This window comes from Astatotilapia calliptera, chromosome 10 (genome assembly GCF_900246225.1).
Source record: "Astatotilapia calliptera chromosome 10, fAstCal1.2, whole genome shotgun sequence".
Classification (NCBI taxonomy): domain Eukaryota; kingdom Metazoa; phylum Chordata; class Actinopteri; order Cichliformes; family Cichlidae; genus Astatotilapia; species Astatotilapia calliptera.
The window spans coordinates 22,440,635-22,467,355 of record NC_039311.1 but is presented as its reverse complement, the minus strand read 5'-3'; the positions used below and the strand labels follow the sequence as shown (position 1 = coordinate 22,467,355).

Genomic DNA, 26,721 nt, shown 5'->3' with positions numbered 1-26,721 from the left:
CATTTTCATGGTACAAATGAATTGAAATCTATATCCATACAGATTTTTTTCAGTTTGTTGAATAAAAATATTAACATAACAATTAAATAATACTCCATACTTACCTCAAGCAATAACTCTCTACAACCCAGCACATCTGATTAGCAGAGAATTGTTTGTTCTTTTATTTTAACGTTTCATTGCCATTTTAATTTCTGTTTTGATTTGTAGATCCTGAAAAAATACAATTATTTATTTATGTACATATATATTTACTATAACAAAAACAATAACAACACTACTACTACTACTACTAATATATTAACTGTGATAACAAATAAATTTCCCAAATCTTGGATAACTGGCGTATATCAAAAGCTGATGTAATAGTAAGTATAGTCAGTATGTAGTATATGTATTGTCAGTTTGTATACCCTCTTTGGATGGGGGACGGATATTTGAGTAAGAATTAGCATTACAAAGATTACGTACTTACTCATTAGAGCCTTTTTATAGCAGTGGAGAAGTTTATATAGTGTTTTTTGGGGTTTTTTTGGTTTGTTTTACATGCAATTAGGGTTAAAGGACTTTTTTTTTTTTTTTTTAAAGATGTGTCAATGTTAGTATCTGAGGTTTAGAAAATCTTTAGTCACTGGTGACAGATCATTTTCTCTGAGGCCCATGCTATTTGTGTTTGAACATACCAACGGGCTTGCGCTGCGTTAACAGTAAACATGGAACGTGAAGAGAAGGTTTTAGTTCCAGGGATTAGCTTTTCCCTGCTGCTGTCAGCATCATATGACTCCCTTCTTAAAAGCTGGAATTCCAGGCGGTCAGAAGGCAGACGGGAAAACCATATTTCTCACTTTATTGTCCTTTGTAAAGTTGTTTTTGCAGTAAATTGCCCTACAAAAACTCCCCCTGCCAATCTGCATGCAAGCTATTTAAAACACTTAATCTTTCTCCTGCTTCCTTTGTCTTGTGTTTGTTTTGTTTTTGTTTTTTACTTTCTATCTCGCTTTCCTCCCCATGTCTTCCTATCTGTCCCCTAACCTTGCTGTCTGTGTATTTCTATAAAAGGAAAACTATGCTACTTAGACAGAGGAGTTCATAACAGTCAGTGAACGAATGCCTGTGCAAGAAGTCCCTTTAACTGGAATCACAAGACTCATCTGCATTAGAGGAAATAGTTACTCAGAAATTTCCACCGTTTACATTTATATTTGTGCAGATGTGCAGATACTTTGTGCATTATACCTGTTTGGTATGTGGCACCGACAATTATTCTGACAGCTGATATTATCATTGTTGTAAAGTATAAATATAGTGTTGTTTGTTTGGTTTCTTTATGACAGCTTGTCATAAATAGAGAAAATATACACAAACTTATAACTTAAAACAAATTTAAAACTGGCAGTTTTAAAGCTTAATTTCTTCTCTAACATAAAATTATCTACTCTTTTTCAAGCTTTTAAAAGCAATATATATGTATAGTTTTTTTGCTTTGAAGTGTTGAACAACAAGTCTAACTGAATTGCTTGGGCTATTTTTGGAAATTTAGTGGGCAAAATGGTTACTCAGCAAGATAAAATGACTTTACTTTCACAATAAAGTTAATTGGTGCAATAATGTCAACAAGAATCTTTAGCAGCAATGGGTGATCTCTCCAAATAAAGTTTAAAAGGTTCAGTGAGTGAACTCTCACATGCTTTTTTCTGCCTAATTTTTGCACACATGATAAGCAGACACACAAATATGCAAACACATGAATCCATACCTCCATCCTCAGCCTCCAGGATTCCCTGGAGGTATTTGAAGGAGCCAGACTGTTTGGGTTCTGAGACAGGTTCCTCATAGTCCTGCAGCATCTTGTAGACGTCTGACTCCATGTCAAATCCGTTACGGCTCACAGGAGACTGTATGGGAGGCTCTGGGCTGAAAGATTCAATGAAACCAATATTCAGTATAACCCATTTTAAATTCAACCGTGACAAGACATGAAACATAAATTTATTTTAGTGATCCATCAAGACTGTAGACTATACATAAAAATAGGACATCGCCACCATGACGTCACCTACTGTTTTGTTGGCTTTTGTTTTGAAGCCCTCTGCATGGTGCATTAGCATGATTTCTCTTTGAAACCAAACATAATGAGTAAGGTAAGGAATCGGATGAAAAAAAAAAAAACAAGGATACTACACACTTATAATTTATTTATAAGTTATCCAATAATGAAATTATACCCTAATAATTTTTTTTTTTTTCGGAATGCAACATCAGAAGAGAATGTACAATAAAAAAAACAAGCTGAAATAACAGATTGCTGTTTATTGAGGTGACAAATGAAGTGAGAAGTAGCATTTTTCTTGATTTTCCCCAGGCCACTACTGCTTTGGCTTAAATTTACAGATATGGAGATTCCATCTTCTAAATAAGAGGATAAAACAAAAAAACAAAAAAAAAAAAACAAAAACAATAAGTATTCCCTAAAAGGACAAAGTTGTGAATCCTGGGAATACTATTTTTGTTTTTAAGCAGATGTCAAATATAGCCACTTCATATTTTTGTAATGTCAAAATGTGTTTTGGGACCAAGGGAGGAATAAAAGTTTCAGATGGCTGCAGCCATATGAGGTAAGGAGAAAGAGTAAGGAAGAACTACAGTATTTTTCTTTTCTAATTAAAACTGCATATATAGAGCGCATCGGTGCATCATTTTTTTGTATTTCTGTCTCAACGCATGAAGTCTTAATCAAAACAGCTTTGTATTATACTTCTATTCCTTATGTCATCTATCAAATTATTCCCAGTGCTTCCCTTCATTTGGAAAAGTTTAAACATTCTAACTTCTGGAAGATGACTAGGACTGCTGACAGATGTGTGCAAGTCCAGACACACTTAAATACAAGTCTGTCTCCAGATGCCCTTTCAGGAGTCTGACTGTGTGTCTGAGAGGAAAAGCCTGAGCTGTCATGAAAGTGAGAGTGATTGAGAGAAAGCGAGAGCAGACAGAATTGTGTAATACGTGTGTAAGAGAAACTGACTGACAGCAGGCAACAAAGATAGTGTTAAAACACTTGAGTGCAACTTTGTGTGCGTATGTGGGGGCTGTGTCTAGGAGTGCTCAAAAGCATCTTCACTGGGAGACTGAACATGCACATTTATTGCCCACTTGAGGGGATACAAGACAGCAAATGCCTTTTACAGTCCACAAGGCTATCTGTGCAGCTGTATCAAAAGACATCCAGTGTGTTTGTTTCTGTGTCTCTGTGTTAAGTGTCTGCACAGGGACCTGCAAGGAAACTGGTGAGGCTTTAATAATAGATAGGATGATTGTTTTTAGAAGCAGTGGAGGGAAAGGTAAAGCTATTTCCTCGTGTGATTTTCCCACAGATATGTGTGTAAAAAGGTCCATGAAAACTCATGAGGGGGATATTTTGAAATCTGATATAAACAGCTATTACATACACGTGGTTCATTGATTTCTTTTTTTTTTGTTAAGGTAAACACAACAACAAATTGGATTTCTAGCTAGCGAAGTAACCAGAAACTTGGGATAAGTGCACAAGATAAGTAAAAGAAAATGTTGTTGCATTAAAATAATAGACTTTAAACTATATTTGAAGATTTTTTTTAATACTTATTTACTTATACTTATTGGATTTTAGAACATTCAGAATAAAAACTGGTGTTGCTTCTGCATTTCTTTTAAAGAGGAGGGTAAATATTTGAAAATAACAAGCGCTACAGTAACTGTAGATTAACCTGTCAAAAGTGCAAGTAAGGTGTGGCTGGATGCTTATGATTTACAGTCCTGGAAAGCACACGGTATTGCTGTCTCACCTGTGTGTGGCACTGATGCTGAGACCTCCCATCTTGCTCGGCAGTGATCTGTCCCCATTGCTTCCATTGTGAGCATATAGTCCTGCAGGGTTGTTGTACTGAGAGTGCCCGGTTCCATTGCCATACCCATAGCTGTGTCCGTTGTTGGGTCTGGAGTGTCCGTTATTCAGGTTAGCGGGCTGAGGAACCTGAGGTGACTGGGGTTCAGCGGTATATGAAGGTTTACGGGTGTAACTGGCATATCCGCTAGTGATCGGACGAAAATTCTAAAACCAAGGAAAGAAAAGAGGAGACACGTTTACCAAACAGGAAGAGCAGATGCCAGCATCACAGGAAAACATCACAATTTTATGGTTGAAAATGTATGCAGTTACAGAGAAACTTTGATTCTTTGGTAAGTTTCCTACATTAAGGGAGAATTGCTAATGTAATAAGGAAGGAAAAAAGGATAATGAGCTTTTATAGCTCATACAACATTATGTTCTGGTTCAGGAAATGAGAATAAAAAGAGAACATGAAAGAGAAAACAAACCCGGTGGTGTCCTGACTAGAAAACCACAAGTCGTCAGAGAGAAAATGAACAGTTGTTTGCGAATGAGGCTTTGCAGCAATGAGGTTTAAATGAAAAACTTTTTCCACTTCATTTGTGTTGTTCCCTGTTTAATACCAAGGCTTATTAAGAAGGAGCTCGCATTAGATTTCCTGCAGATGTTTCTGTCAAAACAGATTAACTTGTGTATTTTAAGTACTGCTTTTTGGCTACTTCTGTGAGCTGAAGCCTTCATGGTTGATGACAGAGCTGAGATACTGCAGAAGATTAAATTATTATCTTTCTGACATGCTGCAGCAGACTTTCTAGACTCTTGCCATATAATTTCTGTGTTCAACGTGTTTGGAAGAATGTGCCGGACTAATGCAGGGCAGATGCAGAGACAATTACAATCTACAATTACACCACTGTATGCGCAGTAAGTGTGTTTATGGCTGGGTCAACGGCCTTATCATGAATTTGCACCAACACAACACTGACAACAGTGAGACACTCTGTGTTTATCAGCACGCTTCAGTGATAACACCCACTGCCAGCTTGGCTCATCCATATCAGACAGTGAACTTTACAGATAAGGTTTTATTTCAACATTTGCAATGATGTCACCACTTCTCATGGTGTTTTAGTGCTTTGAATATGAGAGCTAAATAGCAAGCTTGAATTACTAAAGACGAGGCCCACGCATACGCATGAATTTAGACTATACACATTTCAGCTAAGAATAAAATGACTTGTTTACAAGTTAAGCAATGCACCAGTAAGGGAGACAGTCAGATCATTGTTGAGTGTGAGACACTAGAAGGAGTTTGAGTGCGTGCAAGTGTATGTGTGGCTATGTCTGGCCTAGTTTAAAGGGCCTTAGCCACAGGTGGTGGAGGTTCACCGCCTCTGCAGACAGGACACCTGTCATTTCAACAGAAGGGTCCTGCTGGATGTCATCCTGTTCTCTGCCCTCGCCTGGACCACACACACACACACACACACACACACACACACACACACACACACACACACACACACACACACACACACACACACACACACACACACACACACACACACACACACACACACACTTTAATTACTACTTCATAGCGCCTCTTCAACACCAACAACCCCACATCCTGGTCTTGGAAAAACACTTCGTCATTCCCTCCTGCAGTCAAGACTGATGACTTTCAAGAAATTTAAAACATCTCATCTGACTCCCCCAACAACCATGGACAATAAAGACAAATATAACTCTCACAGTAACTCTCTGGGCAAAGTGCTAGCAGATAGCCATTCATGGTAAAGTTGAGACAAGCAGACAGGAGATTCAGCACTCTTAGAAACCGAGAGCCAAACCCTCTTTGGTCAGGATGTCAGAAACACCCAGTTCTCTGCGGCTCTCTCTTCAAGCAAACGAGACAAGCCGAAGCCTGATTCTTACCACTGAGTGGAATAGCCAAACCAGATTCCAGTCGTTATCTTTAGCCCTGTTTGTACAGATGGGGGACTTCATGGGAATTTAATCAAAGTTACCCTCATTCGCCTTAGCTCAAACTAAAAGGTTCCTTCAGATCGTTGGTTGTCTGTCTATCCACAGTGGTCTAAAAAAAACTGCGAAGAGGAGGCAAACTCCACATCATTTTTGAAGTGCTCAAACCCTAACCCTAACCGTAGACCAGTCCAATCCAGTAGGTAGAGATGACTGTCAACAGACAGGCGACAGTGCAAGTAAGCATGGAGAAGAGTCCTACACTTGTGCTCTTTACCATACTTTATTACTTAAATAATGTGGCTGCTGGTAAACAGTCAACTGAAAGCAAAGGGATTTCAAAACACAAAAAAGGCTAAACTTATGGTGAGCAAACCATTTTTACGAGGTCATCTGAGGAATGACCATGATATAGATAAACCCTTGTTGACACTCAACCAATCAGAAATGTACAGTGCTGCAAGCCCCATCGTCATCCAAAAGGAATGGGGGTGCGGGGGTACAGTAACACACTTTCTCCAAAGGTTCTGTATTTCTGACAAAAATGAAGACTCCCTTGGAAAAAAAATTACTATTTGCAGTACTTACACTCAGTTCTATTTACAGTATGGCAAGAGAGAGGTCAGCTAAAAATATAGTCATAACACTGGTTTCGATGACTGCAAATATTGTTTAATGGTTTACAGTATCACACGGCTGCTCGAATCACTTCCTTCCTTCCACTTTGACAGGTTTTCTTTTTAATTTCCAATACGATGATTTACTGCCGGCTTTCTTTTTATTTCAACCCTTCGAGAACTTACTGTTCCTTAAGAACATACCAAGCGCTACGAAGGTGAAGTTCTTCAGAAGTCACTGTTGCTACATGTCTTTTTTAGCACTCATTATTCATTTCTCATATTTATTCAGGGGCTAAATCTGTAGATAAAAATCAGAACAATAACTTTCAACAAGCAAGCTCATTCATGTAGGTGATTCAGGAAATTAAAAAACAAAAAACGTAAAGGAAAATCCCTGAGAGTGTATTACGTTACATGCCCCTGCAGTAGAATGACAGTAAAGGCATTACAGTTATGACACAGATGAGATGAGATGGATAGATGGATAGATGGATATTTAACTGACTTCAGATATCAATCTTGTCACAGATAAGTAATCTGTGCAGCACAAAACAACCTCTGGCCTAAGGACAAGAAATACTCAACTGCTTTTTCACATCTGAGAACGTAACAGGTTTTGGGAAGTACGACTGCAAATTCTGATAAAGCCAACTGAGTCAAAATCGGCAAATCTAATGTTCCGAAAAAATGTGAATATGGAGTTAGCAAATATCTTTTAATTATCAGAAATTATCAACAGTCGAGTTGCATGGTGCGTGCTTCGTGCACTGCATTTTGACACAAAATAACAATACTGGAGATTAAAAGAATCACCTTCTTCAAATGGTATCAGCCCATTAAAGACCCATTGTCAGTCATCGCCACCCCTATAATTATCTTCAAATTAAGCACAGCACACCTAGTAATAGGCCAGAAGGTGTGTATAATCCATTCCAAACATTAATAAATAGGACAGATGAGATATATAATCTCTCATGCAGGTTGTGACTCTACCCTGGGGTCTCCTCCCAGTTGGGTGTGCCCAGAAAAACTCCAAAGGGAGGTGCCCAGGAGACATCTTAACAGATGCCCGAAACTCTTGACATCATGCAAATGTGTGGATGTAAAATGAGCTGGTTTTGTCCAGCTCAGTATCAAGCTAAGATGTATAATTTCCAAGAGAATACTATCTCAGTGAAAAGGGGGATCAGAAACTTAAAACCAGTCCCACATGGGTCATAACATTTCCGCGGTGAAAAGAAATGAGTAAAACCAATGCCAAAGTTCTTAAAAAGTCTTGTTTAGTTAGATTTCTTTCTTGTCAGAAGCAAGTACAGATTTACCCATTTTCACCCTAACACCCTGTATGATATGGTCTGCTTCCTTTTGTTTCAAAGGGAACTGAACCACATACTCCAGCCATTCCTTTTGTCTTTTTTTGTTCTCCTCATAACACTCTTTCCTCTCTGGTTGTGCACGTCTGTTACACAGATATTTCCTTTGGATGGATGGTAGATTTATAAGGCTGCACATCTGGGACTTGCCTTATAAAAATGCCAGTTTGGTAACATTCAGAACCTTTTAGTGCTTTCATGTTGCTCTAAAAGTATAGTGCCTTGATTTTCATTTTTATTACAAATATCAGATTTAAGCCAACTTCCCCATTACAGCGATTTATTCTTCTATTTCAAAGGTGTACTAGAGGTTTAATGGAGATTTTGCCTTAAAGTGATAGCTGCATTAATCTTCTGAATGCCTAATCACCCCAGTTCTGCTCATTCTCCATTCTTACTTTTCAAATATAGTCATAACAATTTAAAATTAATATGAGCAACTTTCTTCTTCATCTTTAGACCTCAACAACATACATTTACTGAATGAAATTTTTCTCTCTTGAGAGTAGCCACACTTTCTCCTAAGGCTTGACTACATTCCTCTTGCCTAAGAGGAAGAGAAATCACAGGAACACAGAATGCAGATAAGGAACAAATAGCAGTAACTATTTGTAAGAACCAATATCATCTATCGCTGTATGCTCATAAATTTAGGGTGCCATCTGATTTTACTGACCTGTTTTTCAGTGGTAACCAAGCATGGCTAATGCTTCAGGAAGGCTGGCCATGTAAGAGCATATGTGCCAAAAAAGTAAAGAAAGCATAAAGATAGCAGAACACTGCTGGGTTCTGCTATTTGTTACTGCTATTAAAAGTTACTGTGATTAATAAGAAACTGAATGGGAGATGATAGAGGTTTTACCTCCTGTCCCAACCATATATTAGCTAGAAAGTGGTAGACACACGAGAGGGGGATGGGTCGAGGAAGAGAAAAAGGTTGTGGGCCTTAATTGAAATCATATGTCTTTAACTGAGGGCCGAGGCCAGTCACACATGCTCAAATTCCTGATAACACACACACACACACACACACACACACACACACACACACACACACACACACACACACACACACACACAGGCGTACTGCTTCCCTCCTGCAAGGTTTAATCCCCCTGGACATTTAAAATTAAGCTTTTCACATGGCGCTCTGCACCACTAGTCAGACACAAACCAGCCCTTTAATGGCTCCCTTGTCCTGGTTGTGGGTGCCTCACTGGGAGGGGAGGAAGGCAAGCCCGAGAGGAGGTATCAGGGAGCAGGAGGTGAGTGGGAGAGCATGGAGAAAGATTTTAAAAGATGGTGGAATGTAAGGCTCTAATCACAAAAATGTGATTTATTATTTTATTTTTTTTACCAATTTTGTGCTATTAAATTAAACTATTGAGATAATGTCATGTCCACGTTAACTTCTGTGCAGTGCACACTGGGTTGAAATTAAATTTGTTATGAAGTAGCTATCTTTAGCATTGTAATGCATGACAGAAATATCAGCTTATTTCAAATGTGAGCATTTAGGGGAACATTACTATTTGGTTTGGAATAAGTTTATCTCGTAGAGAAAGTCAAATGATTTAAGTAAGGAAACTAACTTTGTTGCGTAACGCGCAGGCAGCTGTGAAGGCAGTAAGCTGTAAGAGACTTGTTCCATACAACAAAATGCTTTACAGAAGATATACTTGGTTTGTTTGTTTGTTTTTTAATCATTAAAATAGTTGATGTTATTTTAAAAGATGTTATTTTTGGACTTCATATGATCACATGATCAAACTAATTTAAAAAAAAGGACCAACAGGTTTATCACTGTTGATTGTTTTGCTCATTTTGGTTGCCATTTGGAGTTTAGTACTTTTCATGGCTAACTAATTACAGATCAAAGTTCATCAAATGACCTCAATATAAAAGCTACGTACTTATCCTGATATCAGTTTGAGGCCTTGAAAAAGCAGCAGAAAATTGAAAAACTAAAAATAAACACACACAGGTACGTTGCTCTATTCCCTGACAAAGTTGATACAGTTTCAATTTTCTAAATATGAATGAGCCCAGACTCCTGCAGTCTCTCTGGACCATAAGCAAAGAGGGCTTAACGACTTCACTCCCTCAATATGATGGCAGCCAAGCGGGGCAGGAAAGGCTCCATTAAGAAAACCTGGAGGCTGATTTGACATTTCTGGGGATGACTGGTTGATTAGTGAACACAAACAACCAAATAGGTGGGGTCACAGGTCTGACATCTAAAATGCCTGTAGAGCTGCTAAAATGACTTTCTCTTAATGCTTTACTGGTCTGCTGATCTGAGTTTTTCCGACAGGGGATCAAGTAAAACCTGACCCATTCAACATGCTTTGGTAACTCATGAGAATAGCTGAAATCAAGTAATAACTCCATGTTGTTAAAACACAATCAGAATGTTTATGCGGTAAATGCCAATCTACTTTGTGTTAACAAAATATATCAATCTAGTAGCTCACCATCTGTTTTACCGGAGTACAAATGTGAAGAGTTTAACATTTAAACTATATTTGGGTTTTTAAAAAGGCAAATTGTTCTTAATGCTTCTTAATTGGAGAACAGTAGCCTTGTGCCATTCATTAGAAAAAAAAAATATTCATATACTTTTGTTTTAAGAGTAAAATCAGATCCAAACCAAGAAGGAATTAGTCATACAAGGTCTCTATCTGTCAGCCACTGTTAATGTTAACTTGGAGACTTCAATTTCAGCAGCCAGCTCCTGGGCTGAGACTGGAAGCTCGAGTGACGTGTGATCCAGACCTCTCAGCTTCCGCATTGTGGAGCCTCATTCTTTCCACAGGGCCACAGCACTCAGCCACAATAGCCATCGCTATAATAATAGGCCAGTTGCCATGAATGGCATTTACATACTGCCCTGCCAAATAATACTGTTAGACGAACATTGAGTGCGAGCCATTCCCACCTACTTGAAGCTGCCACTGTGTAATTTAAGGCATGGAATTTTGAAAACCCAAAATGTCAGTAACCCATGGTATTGCATTACTCCTCCACTAAACCATTCCAACAGTAAAACTGGCAATCAAGTGCTAAAATTCAGACGTACGGTTAGATAACCATTTACAAGAGGCATTTTTTCTTTTGGAAAAGGTGATTGAATTTTTGTATGTAAATCTGTTATTATATTGCTTTTACATCAAATTTGGCTTCATTAATTATCTTACTTGCCATCAAATCAAATTGTCTTCAGTTCAGTTGGATTAAAAGTAAAGCTGGGCTTGAGCCAGACAATAAATACCTGCACTACTGAAGATACATTGGATATTGGATGGACTGTTTACTCTGAATTCAGGTGTTTTTAGTCCAATTGCCACAGGTGGACAAAATAAAGTCTCCAGCTACGCAGTCTCCCTGTACAAACACATGTGAAATATGGGTCGTTCTTAAGAGGTCGCTGATTTTAAGCGGATGCCATCATTGCAACCAGTTTGTGAAATTTCTTCTCTCCTAGATATTTCATGATCAGCTGTAAATGGTACCATTGCAAAGTGGAAGCATTTAGCAACCACAGCAACTCAGCCACGAAATGGCAGCCCACATAAAGTTACAGAGCGTGGTCGCCAAGTGCTGAGACAGATGGTGCATAAAAGTCGCCAACTCTCCGCTGACTCATAAACTGCAGGGTTCAAAATCTCCTCTGGCATTAACATCAGCACCAACACCATGCTCCAGGAGCTTCATGGTACAGGTTTCCATGGTCGAGCACCTCCTCTGGCTGCAATGTGTGGCAATATTTATTTTAGATTTATAGTGGGGGTTTTTTGTCTTTATTTAATAGTTCAGGAGTGAAGACTAGACAGGAGGCTGGACTCAAACCTAAGTGCTCAATTTTAGCCACAGGGCATATAGGTGCCTGCTCAAACAAACATTCAGAGCTAAATTGGTGCCCTGTACCTGAGTACTTTTGTACTCAATATTGTACATGAAGAAGAAATAATCAAAGTGGTTCTGGGCTATCAAGATCTGGGGCAGGAAATAATGTTAATTAGAGATTTATGGGTTTCTGACAAGAAAAAAAGATGCTATAAGACATCTTGGCTAAAGTGCTGGTAGGCTTTTGATAGTGAGGGTATAGGGTATAAAATATCTGGCACTTGGTTAGCTTTTAGAATTGAAGAAGCCTCTTGGATGAGAAGTGAAATATTGTAAAGCACTTAAGACTACCTTGACATGGAGGACTGAGATTCTTCTGGCACCCTGAAGATGAATTAAAAAGGTATTTTTTATTACTTTTTCCATGTATGGAGCTTGATTTGTATCCAGATTATTATATTAATCCTTTTGTTTTGCATGAAATTTGGAAGTTGTGCCAAATATCTGATTATAGTTCACTAACCTTCCCAGAACTGTACAGTAAAAGCTTAGGTAAAAACTGGTTGTCATAGTTACTCGTGTTATTTCTTCTGTTATGACAGTTACCTCATCACTGCTTTATCTTTCTCTCCACTCTTTATCACAATCATTTCTATTTCAGGAAGTTGTGTATGGTATCCGGTAGTTTGTAGACACTCTTGCAAAGACATGAGCACTCCCTGGAAACACTCCCCTGTCCCACTGAAACTAGTAAAAGAAACCCTCCAAAATTCCCAAAACAGTCCCATCATACAACAGTATTAAGTCATATGCTTGCTTAGCGCATATCCAAAAATACATCATTTGCACACCGACTTTTATGACAATCTCCCGTGTTCCCAAGGTGAAAGGAAACACTTCATTCCTTCCATGTGTCACTTCCTGCTCAGCAGAAAATTCCCACTGGTGGGACTGGAGTTTCCAACAAAGCCAGTTGGTCAAGGAGTTCATGAATGAAAAGGAAAATGTTCAATTTCAAAAGGCCTGAAGGATGCCATCACTGGATTTGGTGAACTTAACTGGGTTAAAGTTATAGCGCTTCTTTTGAAACATTCTTAGTTAACTGAGGCATGTGGTGATTTTTCTTTCTTTTTTTTTTTTATTACAATATGTGAGCCTAAGTGTTCTTCTTTGGTTTCATTTTTCACCCCAAAACATACTGCTTCAGCATAAAATATGCTGCAAGTTAAGTGTCATGCTGTAAGGTAGGTTTTGAATGATGGATTCACTGCTTCAAGCCTTAAGCAACACAATCTGAAACAGTGACTTTCAGCTTGCTGTCCACACTAGCTCAAGCATCACGTCACAGAAGCTGGATCTGTCAGGACAGAAAGAGTGGTATATACACTGTTTCTAAAGTATCTTGTGAACAATCAGCAATGTCACGTGGGCAAACTGAATCAGAATACAGAAAGAAGGAAACAAAGAAAGAGTGAGTTCTTTATGTGACTCTAGGGAGTGGATGTTTCCTCTTGTAAAGCACAGAAGGTTCCACCTGAGCGTGACAATAACGTGGCCCTCACTTGGAGGTTTCCAGCTGTCCGCGTTTACTTCATAAAATGAGATGCCAGAGAACATTTTTAGACTTCAGTAAGGAAGAAAAGAAGGACTGGAAAAGATGTAAAGAGAGATGGAGAGAAGAGATAAACAGAGAGAAAAAGCATGAGGAAGACAGATTTGCCGCTCTCATATTACCCTCACGCAAAGCCCTCCTGTCATTCATGTCTGTGTTTGTAGAAATTCCTGTAGCTGTTGGTTCCTCTCACTCCAACTTCGTATTTTCTTATTTTAATCATAGCAAGACCTGAGCTAATAGCCACACTGTTAAAAGGTTGCCATAGAGTTCTACCTGTGGTGCTGAAAACATGAAATTTGATCTGTCTATGAATTTAAATGTACAACAAGCCACAATCTCTGGTTAGTTTTTCAGATATACAAAATAACAGAATGTAGACACAAGGACAATATGGACCTAATGCTTTTCTAAGATATCTTAAAGCCTCAGGTGGTAGAGCAGGTCATCCACTGATCGGAAGGTTGGTGGTTCGATTCCTGGCTTCCCCTAGTCTACATGCCAAATATCCTTGGGCAAGATACTAACCCCAAATTGCTCTCCGATGCATCCATCGGAGTATGAATGTGTGTGAATGTTAGCTATGAAGCACTTAGAAAGATGTGCTGTGTGAATGGGTGAATGCACAAGTTGTGTAAAGCGCTTTGAGTGCTCAGATGAGTAGAAAAGCGCTATATAAGAACTAGAGATGGACCGATCCGATATTACGTATCGGTATCGGTCCGATACTGACCTAAATTACTGGATCGGATATCGGAGAAAAATAAAAAATGTAATCCGATCCATTAAATATCACGAAAGCACCTCGCAAAACTTGCAACACGCCGTAACTCACCTCAGAACGTTAGCAGTCGGAGCAGTATGCATCACGTGATAGAGCAGCTGTGGCATGCCGGACCTGTCGGTGGTCTGGATAGCATGTGGAGCTTCGCTAGCAACCTGGCATTTCATCTCCGACAAAGTTATCCCGAGAGAAGTAAAGCAAGTGTGTAAGTCCATCTCTGAATGTTTGTAAAGCATTCCCACGTTAAGCTTAACAAGCGACTGCCTCTCGCTCTCCGGCTGCTACTTCAATCGTGAAACTGCTTAAATGATCAGCTGATCGGCTTTTCTGTCGCGAGTCCGTCTCTCTTGTTTGTTTTTGGCCCACTTTGCACCAGAAAGAGGAAACCAGCGGCTGAACAACAGCAGAACGTTTAAGCTTGATAAGCTGTTGTTAGAATTTATTTAATATTTCTTTCTACACCAGGATCTTTTTCTACGTAGCTGACGCTGGTAACTGTGCAGGGGCGGATCTAGCAAAGTTTAGCCAGGGGGGCCGATAGGGCATTAACAGGGAAAAGGGGGCACAAAGACATACTTTTCTTTCTTATTCTCATTTAAAATGTCGAGCTTTTAATAAATAATTATCTGACACCCAAAGTTTTAATTTGATGTAAAATGAATAGAAGTCAATTACTGTATATAGTGACTATTAAGTCTAATATATACACCCTAGTAAGCTATAGTACTTTTTACTTTGGGAAGGTACCATCTGTGCAGTCTGCAATTTTGTTGAAGAAAGATGTTGAATCTATTTAATATTTCTTGAAAAATAATTGATTTCTATGCATTTTTTTTTTCACACTGCATCAAATTAAGGTTGATTACGTCGATTAAGCATCATGAGGTGGCGCGTGAGGGGTGGTTCCTTATTTTTTATTTATTTATGTTTGTTGTTGCTGGGAGTTGGAACCCTATTAGTTAGGTTGCTTAATATTTACGCTAAGTACTCTTTAAAATACCAGAATAGGGAGGATGGTGTAGGTCTAAGTTTATTAGATTGATCAGTATTGCTGAACTATGAAATATTTTTTTTGTATACAGGTATAACAGAATAGCTTTAGTGTAGTTGTTGTTTTAAACTTTAGTATGAACTTGCAGACTTGCAAAATGCAGCAAGATATTTTAAAAAACAGTTTTGTTGATTAAAAAACACTATATCGGATTCATATCGGTATCGGCAGATATCCAAATTTATGATATCGGTATCGGTATCGGACATAAAAAAGTGGTATCGTGCCATCTCTAATAAGAACCAGTCCATTTACCATATTAGGCTGTGCTTTCAAACATCAGCCAACTTTTTCTGAAGCCAGTATGACTTGCTCTGATTCAGCTGGATGACTTCTTTCCTTTGCAGTATCAAGTATTGCAGCATCATTTTTCCATGTGGGAGTTTTCTTTTTGAACTTTTGTATCCTGCATGGGAGTGCTTTGATTCAGTATGGAGTTTTTATTTGGTTAGTTTAAGGCATTAAAACTACTTGCTTGAGTTGAATATAATGGTTTGGATTAAAAGCTATGACACTTTGAGTAGGAGGGTGCGCTCCAACGTGATGTCAGGGAGGTTCTGACTAACACCATACATATAAAACCTTCTGAGTTGCCTTATCTCAGATCTTTCAAGATGGATGGAATTAAAGTGGAAAATTGTTCTTTGGTGACAAATTAAAATCAACAATTAAAATGTTAGAAAAATTAGCGTATCAGTGCAGTTCTAAAGCCTCATTCATGATAGTATGGAGGTGCATGATCACATTTGTGAAAGCACATATGGCATAGGGCAACATGCCCTGCCATTCAGGCAACATCTTCAAGGAAAGACTGCTTATTTGAGCAAGAGAATGCCAAACCAAATTCTGGGTGTATTCCAACAATGTGGCTCATTAGTAAAACAGTCTGGGCGTTTCATTGGCCCGCCTGCAGTCCAGAACGGTCACTCACCGAAAACATTTAACACATTAGGAAATGTAACTGAGAAATTATTTAATTCGGTTTTAGGTTAGACTTACCAAGCAAACCAGCCTTTTGGAAAGTCTATTTCCAATAAACTATCAAAATCCTAGATAAAGAAATTAGAATAGAACCAAAACCCAAGCTGATAAATTGCATCCGTAACTACTGGCTCTTACCCAAAAAAACAACACTTTTTTTGTAATAAACGAGACACTCCATCATGAGGGGGCAGATAGATTTCACTTCGACTCTTTGTATGCCTGTCCCACCCTTTTAAGCACGGATATGCTGCCACAACAAGGGCTGAGACAGATCAATCGCAACTCCATAAATACAACAACACAATACTTGACGAATGGACATCTCTCACATATCCGAAGCACAATATTCCCATTGTCTGTCTGCCTCAGTCCCACAATATCCATACTCACAGCTTATGTGCGCACACACTCACACACCTCCTGTTTCCTCCATGCTCAGAAACCTGCTAGCCTGCCAGCAATGGAAAACTTGGAAAAGATCATCTGCTAGAGTTCATCATGCCTTGAATGTCCTTTTGGCAGCTCATACATTTGGAGAACAATCAAGATACTATTTCAAAACTATTCCAGTGAACAGTGGGATGCATTATCTCATTTATAATCATGTGAATGATAGCACACATGCAATTTCAAGATTGATTGTTGTGCCTGTTTCCATGGATTCTGTCACTGAGGAGAATTGCGTCTCACACCCAGGAAACTGTACTTCAAAGTCATGATGCAGTTATAGCCATCGCTCTGGTTGGCAGCATGACAAATTCAACGAGAAACCTGACCGCATCCCACCTCATGTGAATTCAAATCTTAAGAAATGCATGTGACTTGTGCTTGGGGAAATCCACTGTAAACAGTGGTTACCTGTGAGTCGGGCTCCATGTAAGGGCTTGTCTTGCCATCTTCACTAACTGTTGGTGACCACACTCTGTCTCCCGATCCTGATCTGAAAGACAATACCCATGAGAGAGAGAAAAAAAGAGAGTCTCAGATAAATCCAATGCCATCTGACACCCAAGCTGAAGCAATGATTTCTGCTGAGAGTATGGATTTTTCTTTGCTGACATCTTTTTATTTTTCCCCCCAAGGAACCTATAAAGTATTTGTGAATGTCTGAAAATGAACCCAGAAAAATGAAAGTAGTCTGTATGCTCTAATCGTTTTAGAACTGATGTAAAATGGGAAAGATGTCAGCTTTAGGATCACGCAAAATCCCATAACTGTTACTGAATATTAGCAGTGCAAGATGCCTCTGTGCCAAAACACTCACAGTACTCAAGGTAAAGTCTGGGCATGAACATGCATGTATATGTGGATTTTTATGTATAGTTGGCAGCTTTCACATTTTTAATGGGATGAAGCTACTTTCCTCCCACTGATACCAAGATAATGTCATCATCATTATATCATAAATCCACTGTTTGAACTATCACTAGAAGAGCACATTGTATCTTGGGCTGTGGATTTGTCATAAGTAGCGATAGCTGAATTACTGGAATCTGAGGCTTACCCCTCTCATGTTTAGATTGTCAGTAATTGACTCCAGTTGCATATTCTTACATAAAAGTAAAAGGACTTACAGTCTGACAGCAATGATAAAACACATTACTTATAGCACTGCTGAATGAGCCTCTATGAAAGCACACGGTAAGCAGGGGCACAGAGCAATTTTTCTTTTTTTGAAAGACCCAAAATAAAATACCCTGGTGAAAATAAGGGCGTGTAACTTATCTTTCCAGCTGATAAACTGGTGCTATTCATTTCCAACGGCATTAGTAATGGTTCACTAGGAATGCTATTTAACTTTCAAGTTTCACATTCAACTAGAGGAAGTTTTCCGGTCACATAAAAGAATCAAGGGGAATTCTTTGGTTCATCTGGCTTTTGTTGCTATAGTGTTGGCCGTCAAGTGGGAAAACACCCGGACATGACGCTGAAGGACAGCAGTGTGTGTGTGTGTGCTTTTCTTCACTTTCCTATTCATCTGCAAAGACATAAAAACCATTAACAGAAGTAGTGCGAGTGCATGAATGCATTGTTGACCCCCACATGGGGGAGGGTTGACGTCTAAAGAGGTGAGGTCATTGGGCTGGCAGCTGGCACATCAATGTATGAGCTGAGCCAGTGCTTCAGATATGAACCATGGAGGTGTTGCTATCAAGGACGCTCTTATAAGGCGCCGAGTGTCTGCAGATGGACAAGCGCTACTGCGTAGGATGAACCCTGCACCCCCCTCCTCCGCCAATTCCTCCACGTTTCAGAAATTGAAAGCCTTCATGTATCCAGAATGTTTGGTTGCGATGGCTACCATACAAACACCCTATTGAAAGGAGTTCAGTCTGAAGTGGCCCATTTAAATTGGTATTTGGTGAAAACCAAAGACAAGGAATTTACCGAACATACATCTTAACAGTTTTGAATGCAGAGGCGTAAGTGGAAAGTATGAGAGGCAGACAGTGGTCATTATACTAGGAGGTCACTCTGAAGAGGGATGTCAAAATCATGTAACCATCTAGTTAAAAAATATGCACTGCACTTGAAACAAAACTGTGCCACAGCTGTCGTTTTGTCGTCTGGAAACAATTTTGGCAATGTCAAATTCAACATAATGTATGTTATGTAATATAAAAAAAAATAGCCACACAATCTGTTGCAAACAAGTGTGATGTGATGAGGACACCCAGATTACCCAGGGCCATGAGGATCCTACATCCAAAAAACTTCTGCTAAACATTCATTAATTAGTCGATTGTCTCTCTAACTCTAACTTTCCACTTGATTGTGCGCATGCGTCTGTCTGATCCAGGCCTGGATAGTAAAATGTGTCTGGAAATATTCTTTGAAATAAACTCATCGTCACAACAGCACCATGATGTCAAAGCATAGGGGTGAATACTCCTACCTCTAATATATCAACTTCAATACAAAGGCAAAGAATTTTTAGATCCCATGGATTTATTTTCATAGGATTAGAATTTAAAAAGAAAACATGAAACCCATGAAATCCCCCTAAAAATGAAGATTTAGATGTTAGATAAAAATTCATGATAAAAAGAGATAAAAGTGAAAGAGAAAAAAAATGAAAGAAAGGCGGAAATGGAAACACACAGAAACCAGAAAAAAAAAAAAAAAAAAAAGTCATCACAATGATTTTCCTATGATCATATTTTCCCTTGCCTGACCTCCCCCTGCCAGGTTTAATTTCCTGATTGGAGAGATCTGGATCTTGGAACAGCAGATGAGTTTACTTTGGCTGCACATGACCACAATGTTCAAAAAGGAGCATGGGGCAGACGGCTGCAAACCCTCAAATTAAGACAAGGCTGATAACTGATCATTTCAGGGTTCACTTAGAGTCTTACTCCATTATCAAAGCCATCTGAAAAAGGACAATTTTAAGTTGTTTTGGTCATCACTGGACCTGCCCGTACTTAAGTGGGGGTTGTTTCTGTAGCATTTAAGACGAGGCAATAACTGTCTAAAGTGCAGCTTTAGAGGTCTCATTGGCAGATCTCAAAGGGACACTTCAAAAAAATCTCCATCTGTGCGCCGACAAGATCAATGGAAGAGGGGGAAAGGGAGGAACAATCGTCCCTTCGACCTCTTGTGCAACACAGTCTCCCAAACTCCACTGATGTTACAGTTGTAACCACAAAAAAGGAGACCTTTGGAGAGTGTGAGAGGAATGATGAGATGAAGAAACAGGAGAAAACAGCCCTGGTAGTGGAGGGGTGTAGACAAGTTGGTTCCTTTGGAGGTTTCTTTTTGTTTTTGTCCCTGCTGGAGTCCTGTGCTTCTTTGGTCCCATGCAGCCTTGTGCATAATTCTTCATCTGTGAATCACGGGTCATTAAGTCAAAGTGAGAAGCAAGAGGCAAATTCTACACCAAAGGGACCTCACTCTCTGTCTTTTCTCTGCCTGATTTCTCTGTTTGAATTCAAATACTCTTTCTTGTTTTGGTTTTACTCTTCAGATCATGATCAGAATTACATATATATACACATCTAATTGCATCTGTAGGGCTGAGATATGCACTCATACTACATGCGTTACCCATCTTATTCCCCTAATCATAGCCTTATATGACACCATTGCATGTCTAACCACATCCAAAAGCATCAAAGCATGAGTGGAAGTCATTGATGGTGCATGTCTAGTGTGCCTGTAAGCTTTTAAAAACCCAGTAAGTGAATCCTGGACCTATTTAATCAACCATCACTCGCTACAACTCTTTTTCTGACAAGTGTATGCGAACCAAAGTATTGACAAGATTAAAAAAAAAAAACCCTTTGTAACTTGGCCCTGGAATTTTCTGCAGCTATGTCAATAAAAAGAAGATCAACATAATGTATTTATGATTCTCTGTATAAAGTATTTTCTCAGTAACCAGGATATTTTTCTTTCAGCTGGTGCTGCAACTTTTCTGTCACAAGTGAAACTGAATTGACCACAATTGTTGGAAGTGGAAGCCAAACCCCAGAGATGAACGAGCTGAAACTATATACACATTTGGAAATGCTGCTTTTATGTTATTTGGAAGAACTGACTTTTAAAGGTCTAAACCATCAGTGGTGCAACTTTTCTTTGCACCCGGACCCATTTCTAACACTGACAGTTCAAAATAAGTGCAACAGGCCATATATATTTCAGATGTTTTACAATAGCAAAACAAGAATTACACGTGCAGCCCAGGAATCATGACTCATTTTTCAGCACATTTAACTTGCCATCCCAGCATGACTCTTTCCGAATAGCCTGACCAATAGTGGAAAACACAAATCCCAACCACCATCATCTGTCTCCCAGGCATCTGAAGAGAAAGTGTTCTCTCCAATAAGCTCTGGCAAAAAGAGGGAAACTGCAGGGAGAAGGCGGCTCCGTGGAAGCGACAGAGAAGGAAAAACCAAAGTGAAGAAATAAAAAGAAAAGTGGTTTAGTTGAATGGGATTTAGGTTTGGAGAGGGAGATAACAGCATGGTAACAAGAGGTCATGGACAAGGATGGTAAGACGTGGAGAGGTTAGAAGAAGAATGAGCATGATTTTCTCATGCTCATTTTTCCAGGAGAAGCTTTCTTCCACAGCTGGTTCATGTATTCGCAGATTCTATTTATGTCTGGTCAAAGCAGACATGACAAACTCCAAAATGGGCCTCATGAGTCAGCCAGGTCCTCTGACGTTACATGAACTTGGACACTGCGTGTCTGTGGAGGCGATATAAGCCATTTTTCCTCTACCCTGAGATGACACGACTCCATATGAACACAAGGAACTGAGAAAAACTTGCAAGGGTGTTTTGCCTCACAGCAGAGCGTTGACAGGCCTGCTGGAAAATGGAAAGCTGTGTGTAAGTGTTGACCTCGAATTACCTTCCTTGCTTCCTCGTCCACGTATTACCTTTTTTTAAATTCCTAATTTTCCCTCTGTTCTTTTTTCTTCTCACCACTTTGTCCACTTCATTCAATCTCAATAATCTTTCCTCCTGTTTAACTGATAGTTCTTCCAATATGATGCCAGAAATACACACAAGAGCACACATTCATTTTAGGCTACATTCCAATGCAGTGTAATTCTTTTCTTCAGTGGGTAGATGGCTCAAAACATCTCAGTAAAATATTGCAGTGATGTAATAAATGTGGACACATCCAGAATATGGGAGGTGAATGAAAGTTTCGATAAGTATGAAAATTATGTAAAACATCCGCTTGCTACAGCCTTCATGGCAATCATCTTGATGCAGCTCGACAACAGTGAGAGATTTGTCTGAGCCGGTGCTTTCCACCACCATCCAGGCAAAGTAAGGTCTGGGTTTAAATCTGCCACTTTAAAACATTAATCTTGTATGCTCGAAAGTTACACTTAACCAGTAGCCATTTTAAGGAGTCTCTTACAAGAATTCTTTAAGAATGAGAAACTAAGTAACTAGTACCATGAACCAAGTGCATATTTATGACATGAGCAGGTTTGACCAAACTGTAGTACTTGACACCCTTGGAATATACAGACAAGCAGCCACAAGTGAAACTCTTTTGAAATTAATTTTTACACATATGTTAAAATCTACATAAAATTTTGTTTTTTAAGAACACATCCTTTCTAAGAGAACAGAGCTGCAGCACCCACTTGCTGTATGAAGAGAAAATAATGTAGACTATGCCAGTAAAACCACAGTGAAGCACGGTTAAACCTGTTAACATGCAAGAGTTGATGGTTTAGCCCAAAGTAACTGATAAATATATCAGTGCTGAAAGGCTAAAACACAACTAAGCTATAAAATTTGCATGGCTTGCTTTTATTTGTCAAGATTTTCAACTGAAACCCCCCTTCAAGTTGGATTTCCAACTTGGAAAGTCGGAGTAACCTCAGCAATCCCGTCTTAACAATCGAAAGTGGCAGCTGTGAACGTAAATCATCACAAAACTGACAAACTTTTCATCAGTATTGCCAGTATTGCATATTTGTGATTCGCTAAACAAGCTGTATGCAATGCACTGACCAGGTTCTAGCCATGAACATGCTACATTTGTGTGCAAAAAACCCATTGTGCTGTATTGCTAGTGATATATGAATGGTTCTACCTTGCCAAGAAGGAAAACTCACCCTGCTTTTTTCTGCTTTTCTGAGTCTTATTACTCTAACAAGCTCAACTCAGAAGTAATGCCACTCCCAACTCATTTGACTTCCGAGGTAAATGCAAAAGCATTAGTTGACATTAAGAATTACATGATAATGACACTAAATGAAATCAGGAGATGTCCAAGGTTACCTGTAGCACATTTAGTTATACTTAAGGGAAACTTAGATAGATATATCTATATATATCAAATTACTATCTGCATTAAAAGTAGATATTAATCAAGATAAAAGCACAAATTCAAACATTTAATTTACCACAAACTGTAAAGAAATTCTGCACAACCAGAGCTTCTAATCTCTTTTCTATAATCACCCTTTAAATCTTATTTAGCTTTTCTGAGTCCCCAGAGGCACCTACCAAGAAACTCCCTGAAGCTGAGTGCTTTTAAAAAGGCTCCATAATAGAAATTGTGATAAATGGGGGTTAAGAAAGTTATAAACGTGAACACATTAGAAGGAAACGTTCTTGTGTTACACGAGACCTCAAGCTCAGATCAGCGCGGCGTACTGTAATTTTGGTTCACAGCAGACGTGTAGACTCATATATTTGTCCATCGGCAGCAGCACAAAATTACAGGTCTCCTGTTTCTCGTGACTGTTTGGAGTATTTTATGGAGAAGTCTTTTAATGAGGGCTAAGAATTGCTGTCCTCTAAAAAATATTATTTTCTAGTGAGTCAGCATGGGTTCTTTGAGTCACTCCCATTTGCAGCTATTGACTCCAAAATGAATGGTTACAATTAAATAATCCCTAGTTATTTCTGTAGCCCACAACTGAGGAGTGTTTCCAATAAACAGAAAAGGTCCATATTTCAAATCTCTTGCAATAAATGACAGACATCTTTTACATATGAACATTACACCCCCATTGAAGGATACATTTTGACTAACCACTTTGACCTTCTTCACCAGCCAGAAAACAGGCTACCATGTGGCTGATTTTTATAGCTCACTAAATCTGGGAATTTTTTCAGTCCAGTATTTGTGATTTGTTCTGTATTGTTTACTTTGATTGGTTTCTTAGTAGTTTTGGCAAAATCTCTCATTTTTGCCTGTTGATTTTTTTGGTTTATTTTTTTAAAGGCATGGCTATTTTGTTTGTTGCCATAGTGACAGATGCTGCTTATTAACATGACGCCTTTTACAAAATTTTTCATGGGAAACAGTGGTGATGCACAAGCTCAGCACACATGAATAATTCATGCAATTATAGGTCTACTTTGAGGGAAATGAATAACGTAATAATAATAATCAGCTACCTCTCCAATGAGCCCCTCATCTTGTATTGAAACTGCAGCTTCATGAAGCAGTTGAATGATATTGTGGACCACCACGAGAGCCACCTTTTTAACCTACCAGTAGAGAAATGCATGGTGGGAAATGACAGCTTTCAGATAAAGATAAAAATAAAGAAAAAGAAAAAAAAGAATTGCCAACTAAATAACTGATTGCAGTGTCATTCTCTCAGATGAAAAGAACAAAAGAAAAAAAATCGGAAGTATAATTCTGGTTTTAGGTTCTCTGAGCTAAACTGCGTTTAAACTGCGTTTACCAGAAATACATGAAGCAAAAAGTACTGGTTGTCAAACAGCATCCTTGGAAGCGTAGAGGCAGTTCTCTCTTGTTCTCACTGATTCACTGCTCTTCTTTTTGGCTTTAACCTCCAAGCTTATTGTTGCATCGTCTCTTTCTGTTTTTCTAATTCTCACTATCTTTTCCAGCAATCTTAACTTTTAACACCGCTTCTCGTCTCTTATCAAGTCTCTATCTCACAATCCTAAACTTTCACATGATTTTTTACAGTATTTGTTCTTCTGCTGGAACCCCTAATGCCTCCACTTCACCAGCAGCTCATTTCAGCTCTGTGCACCGCAGCCAAGGGTGCATGCCTATCTCTCATACTTGCTTTGCCCTCCTCCTGTTCACCAAAGTGCAGCTTACATTGTAATTATTTAACCAATAACAGCACAAAGGTCACATTCCAGCAGCTAGTCTCGTCCAGCCTCTTATTATATTGCTCTGAGTCCAAATGCTATCTTATCAGTTCAAAGGGGTATTAAGGAGGAATGATGAGCAAACATGGCTGTATCTTGTGGTTCACTTGTGGGTTTAGTTTAAAAGTAAGTTAGTTAAAAACAGTCAAACAAAAAAAAAAAATCTTGTCGCTCAAACCTTTTGCTTTTATAATAGATCTACAAAACTAAACTGAATTTAAGTTAAATTGATTCTGATACTCTTAAAACGACAATGCGACACATTCATTTCAAATAATTTTAACCTCAATCCAACCCATTACAATGTTTAAGCACTACACCTATTTAAATTATGGCTAAATGCATTCTACAAAACATTGGGAATGTGTACAAAAAAAAAAAAAAAAAAAAAAAAATTCTCTTATTTACTGCCACAAAAAAATGACACCTAAAATTTGATAGCCACTGTAAACATCCTGTAGCTGGGCCAATGTGGTAAAACAAACAGAAAAAAGAAGGAGCATGAGGCAAAGATTCAACTAATAGAATCTATTCTTCCTTATGCTGGGTCTCAGTCATCACTCTCAAATGCTCCTGCTGTTTATCAAGCTAAATGACTAAATTACTTCTTACTTCCTTAATTTGTTAAACACGTTTGGCTACTTTAGGGCAAGTTTAAGCTGAATTTAGGAACATTAGGGTGCCAGTAAAACAGCGAGAGTGGCCTGTTTTTGCTCCCACACCTACAGATGATCTCTGTTAGTCTTTGTGCAGTATGCTATTTCATGTATCCTCAAATAAATTTACAATCCCTTTGTGGACAAACCACTTAACGCTCAGTTGCTCAGCTTGATATATGGGTAGATGGTTCCTACTACAGGCTGTGGGGGTGGAGGAGGAGTTGTTATGCTAGAGTGGATACTGTAAAACACAAATACAGAAACAGAACAAAAAAAATCTGAATTTAGAGTTCCTTTGTGTCTTTTTTGATCTGATGGGTCTTACTACTTCAGAAATAATTCTTGTTCACACTCCAATCTGCGAGTAACCATCATGTTTCTAACCAGACAAAGGGAAAGAGAGGGAGAGAGACTGCGTTGTCTTCTGCCCTAAAAGGAGAACGCTGAAGCACCAGTTGGCAGTTGTCACTTGTAACTGAGGCTGAAACCACACAGTGTTCTCCATCTGAGGGGATGGGATTTAGAGATTGCCAGATTCGCTCTGCACTTTCCAGTACTCTGGCAACCCAAAGCAACCATCTAACAGAAATGTGGGAAGTGACTGACATTTCAGATTTTCCTTGGTTTTAACCTCCAACCACCCCTGACCTACCCGTCTCCCACCCCACTCCTTCATTAAATGTTTAGATGGATGATCTTTTTTCTGCTATGTTGACAGAAACTTGTTGTTCCTGACCTTCACTTGAGGTCAGTTCATACATCTTCACATACCAGGTCGAAAACGATGATCATTTTCCAACTCATGAAGCGCACCAATGCACAATATCGACCCGGGAATACCATTTGACTACAGTTTGACTCACTGTATGTACAAGCCTCATTGATTTTGACAGCGCTTTGTAGGTGAAGTGACTCGATCATTTTAACTCTTGTAAACTCGTCACTTGTCACTGTAACTCGACGGTGCCAGGCAGAACAGACGAATCACCAACATGTTTTTCTGGATGAGAGGCAATAAATGACCCGAGTCATACAAAAAAAAAAAAAAAAAAAAAAAAAAAAAAAAAATCTGTCAAGGTTTTCAACTCAATTTTCTTAATGAGCCTCAGAGCAAAACTCATAAGCTGACGACTGATTAGAAAGCTCAGCATTTCCTGATATCCAATTATTCTGAACCTTAAAATTCCAGTGAGGTCACCCTTCATGGAAAATATGGTTAATCTACAGTGTGTCACATGAATACAACTCACAGATGCCACACAGCTAGCTGGCTAATAGTAAACTACTATTCAGCTGGTACAACAGCTGTGTACATAG

The 26,721-nt window shown here is 38.8% G+C and overlaps 1 protein-coding gene across 2 annotated transcripts in view; it reads right to left on the bottom strand.

The window, feature by feature from the left end:
• The window catches only part of pdlim4 (PDZ and LIM domain 4), a 46,708-nt gene that overhangs the window by 8,605 nt on the left and 11,382 nt on the right, over positions 1–26,721 (bottom strand). For both annotated transcript variants that reach the window (XM_026183286.1, XM_026183287.1), the window contains exons 3-5: positions 16,983–17,064; positions 3,825–4,090; positions 1,757–1,914 (exon numbers count right to left, since the gene is read on the bottom strand). In XM_026183286.1, the coding sequence (XP_026039071.1) occupies positions 1,757–1,914; positions 3,825–4,090; positions 16,983–17,064 (506 nt within the window). The remainder of the gene's footprint in view (positions 1–1,756; positions 1,915–3,824; positions 4,091–16,982; positions 17,065–26,721) is intronic.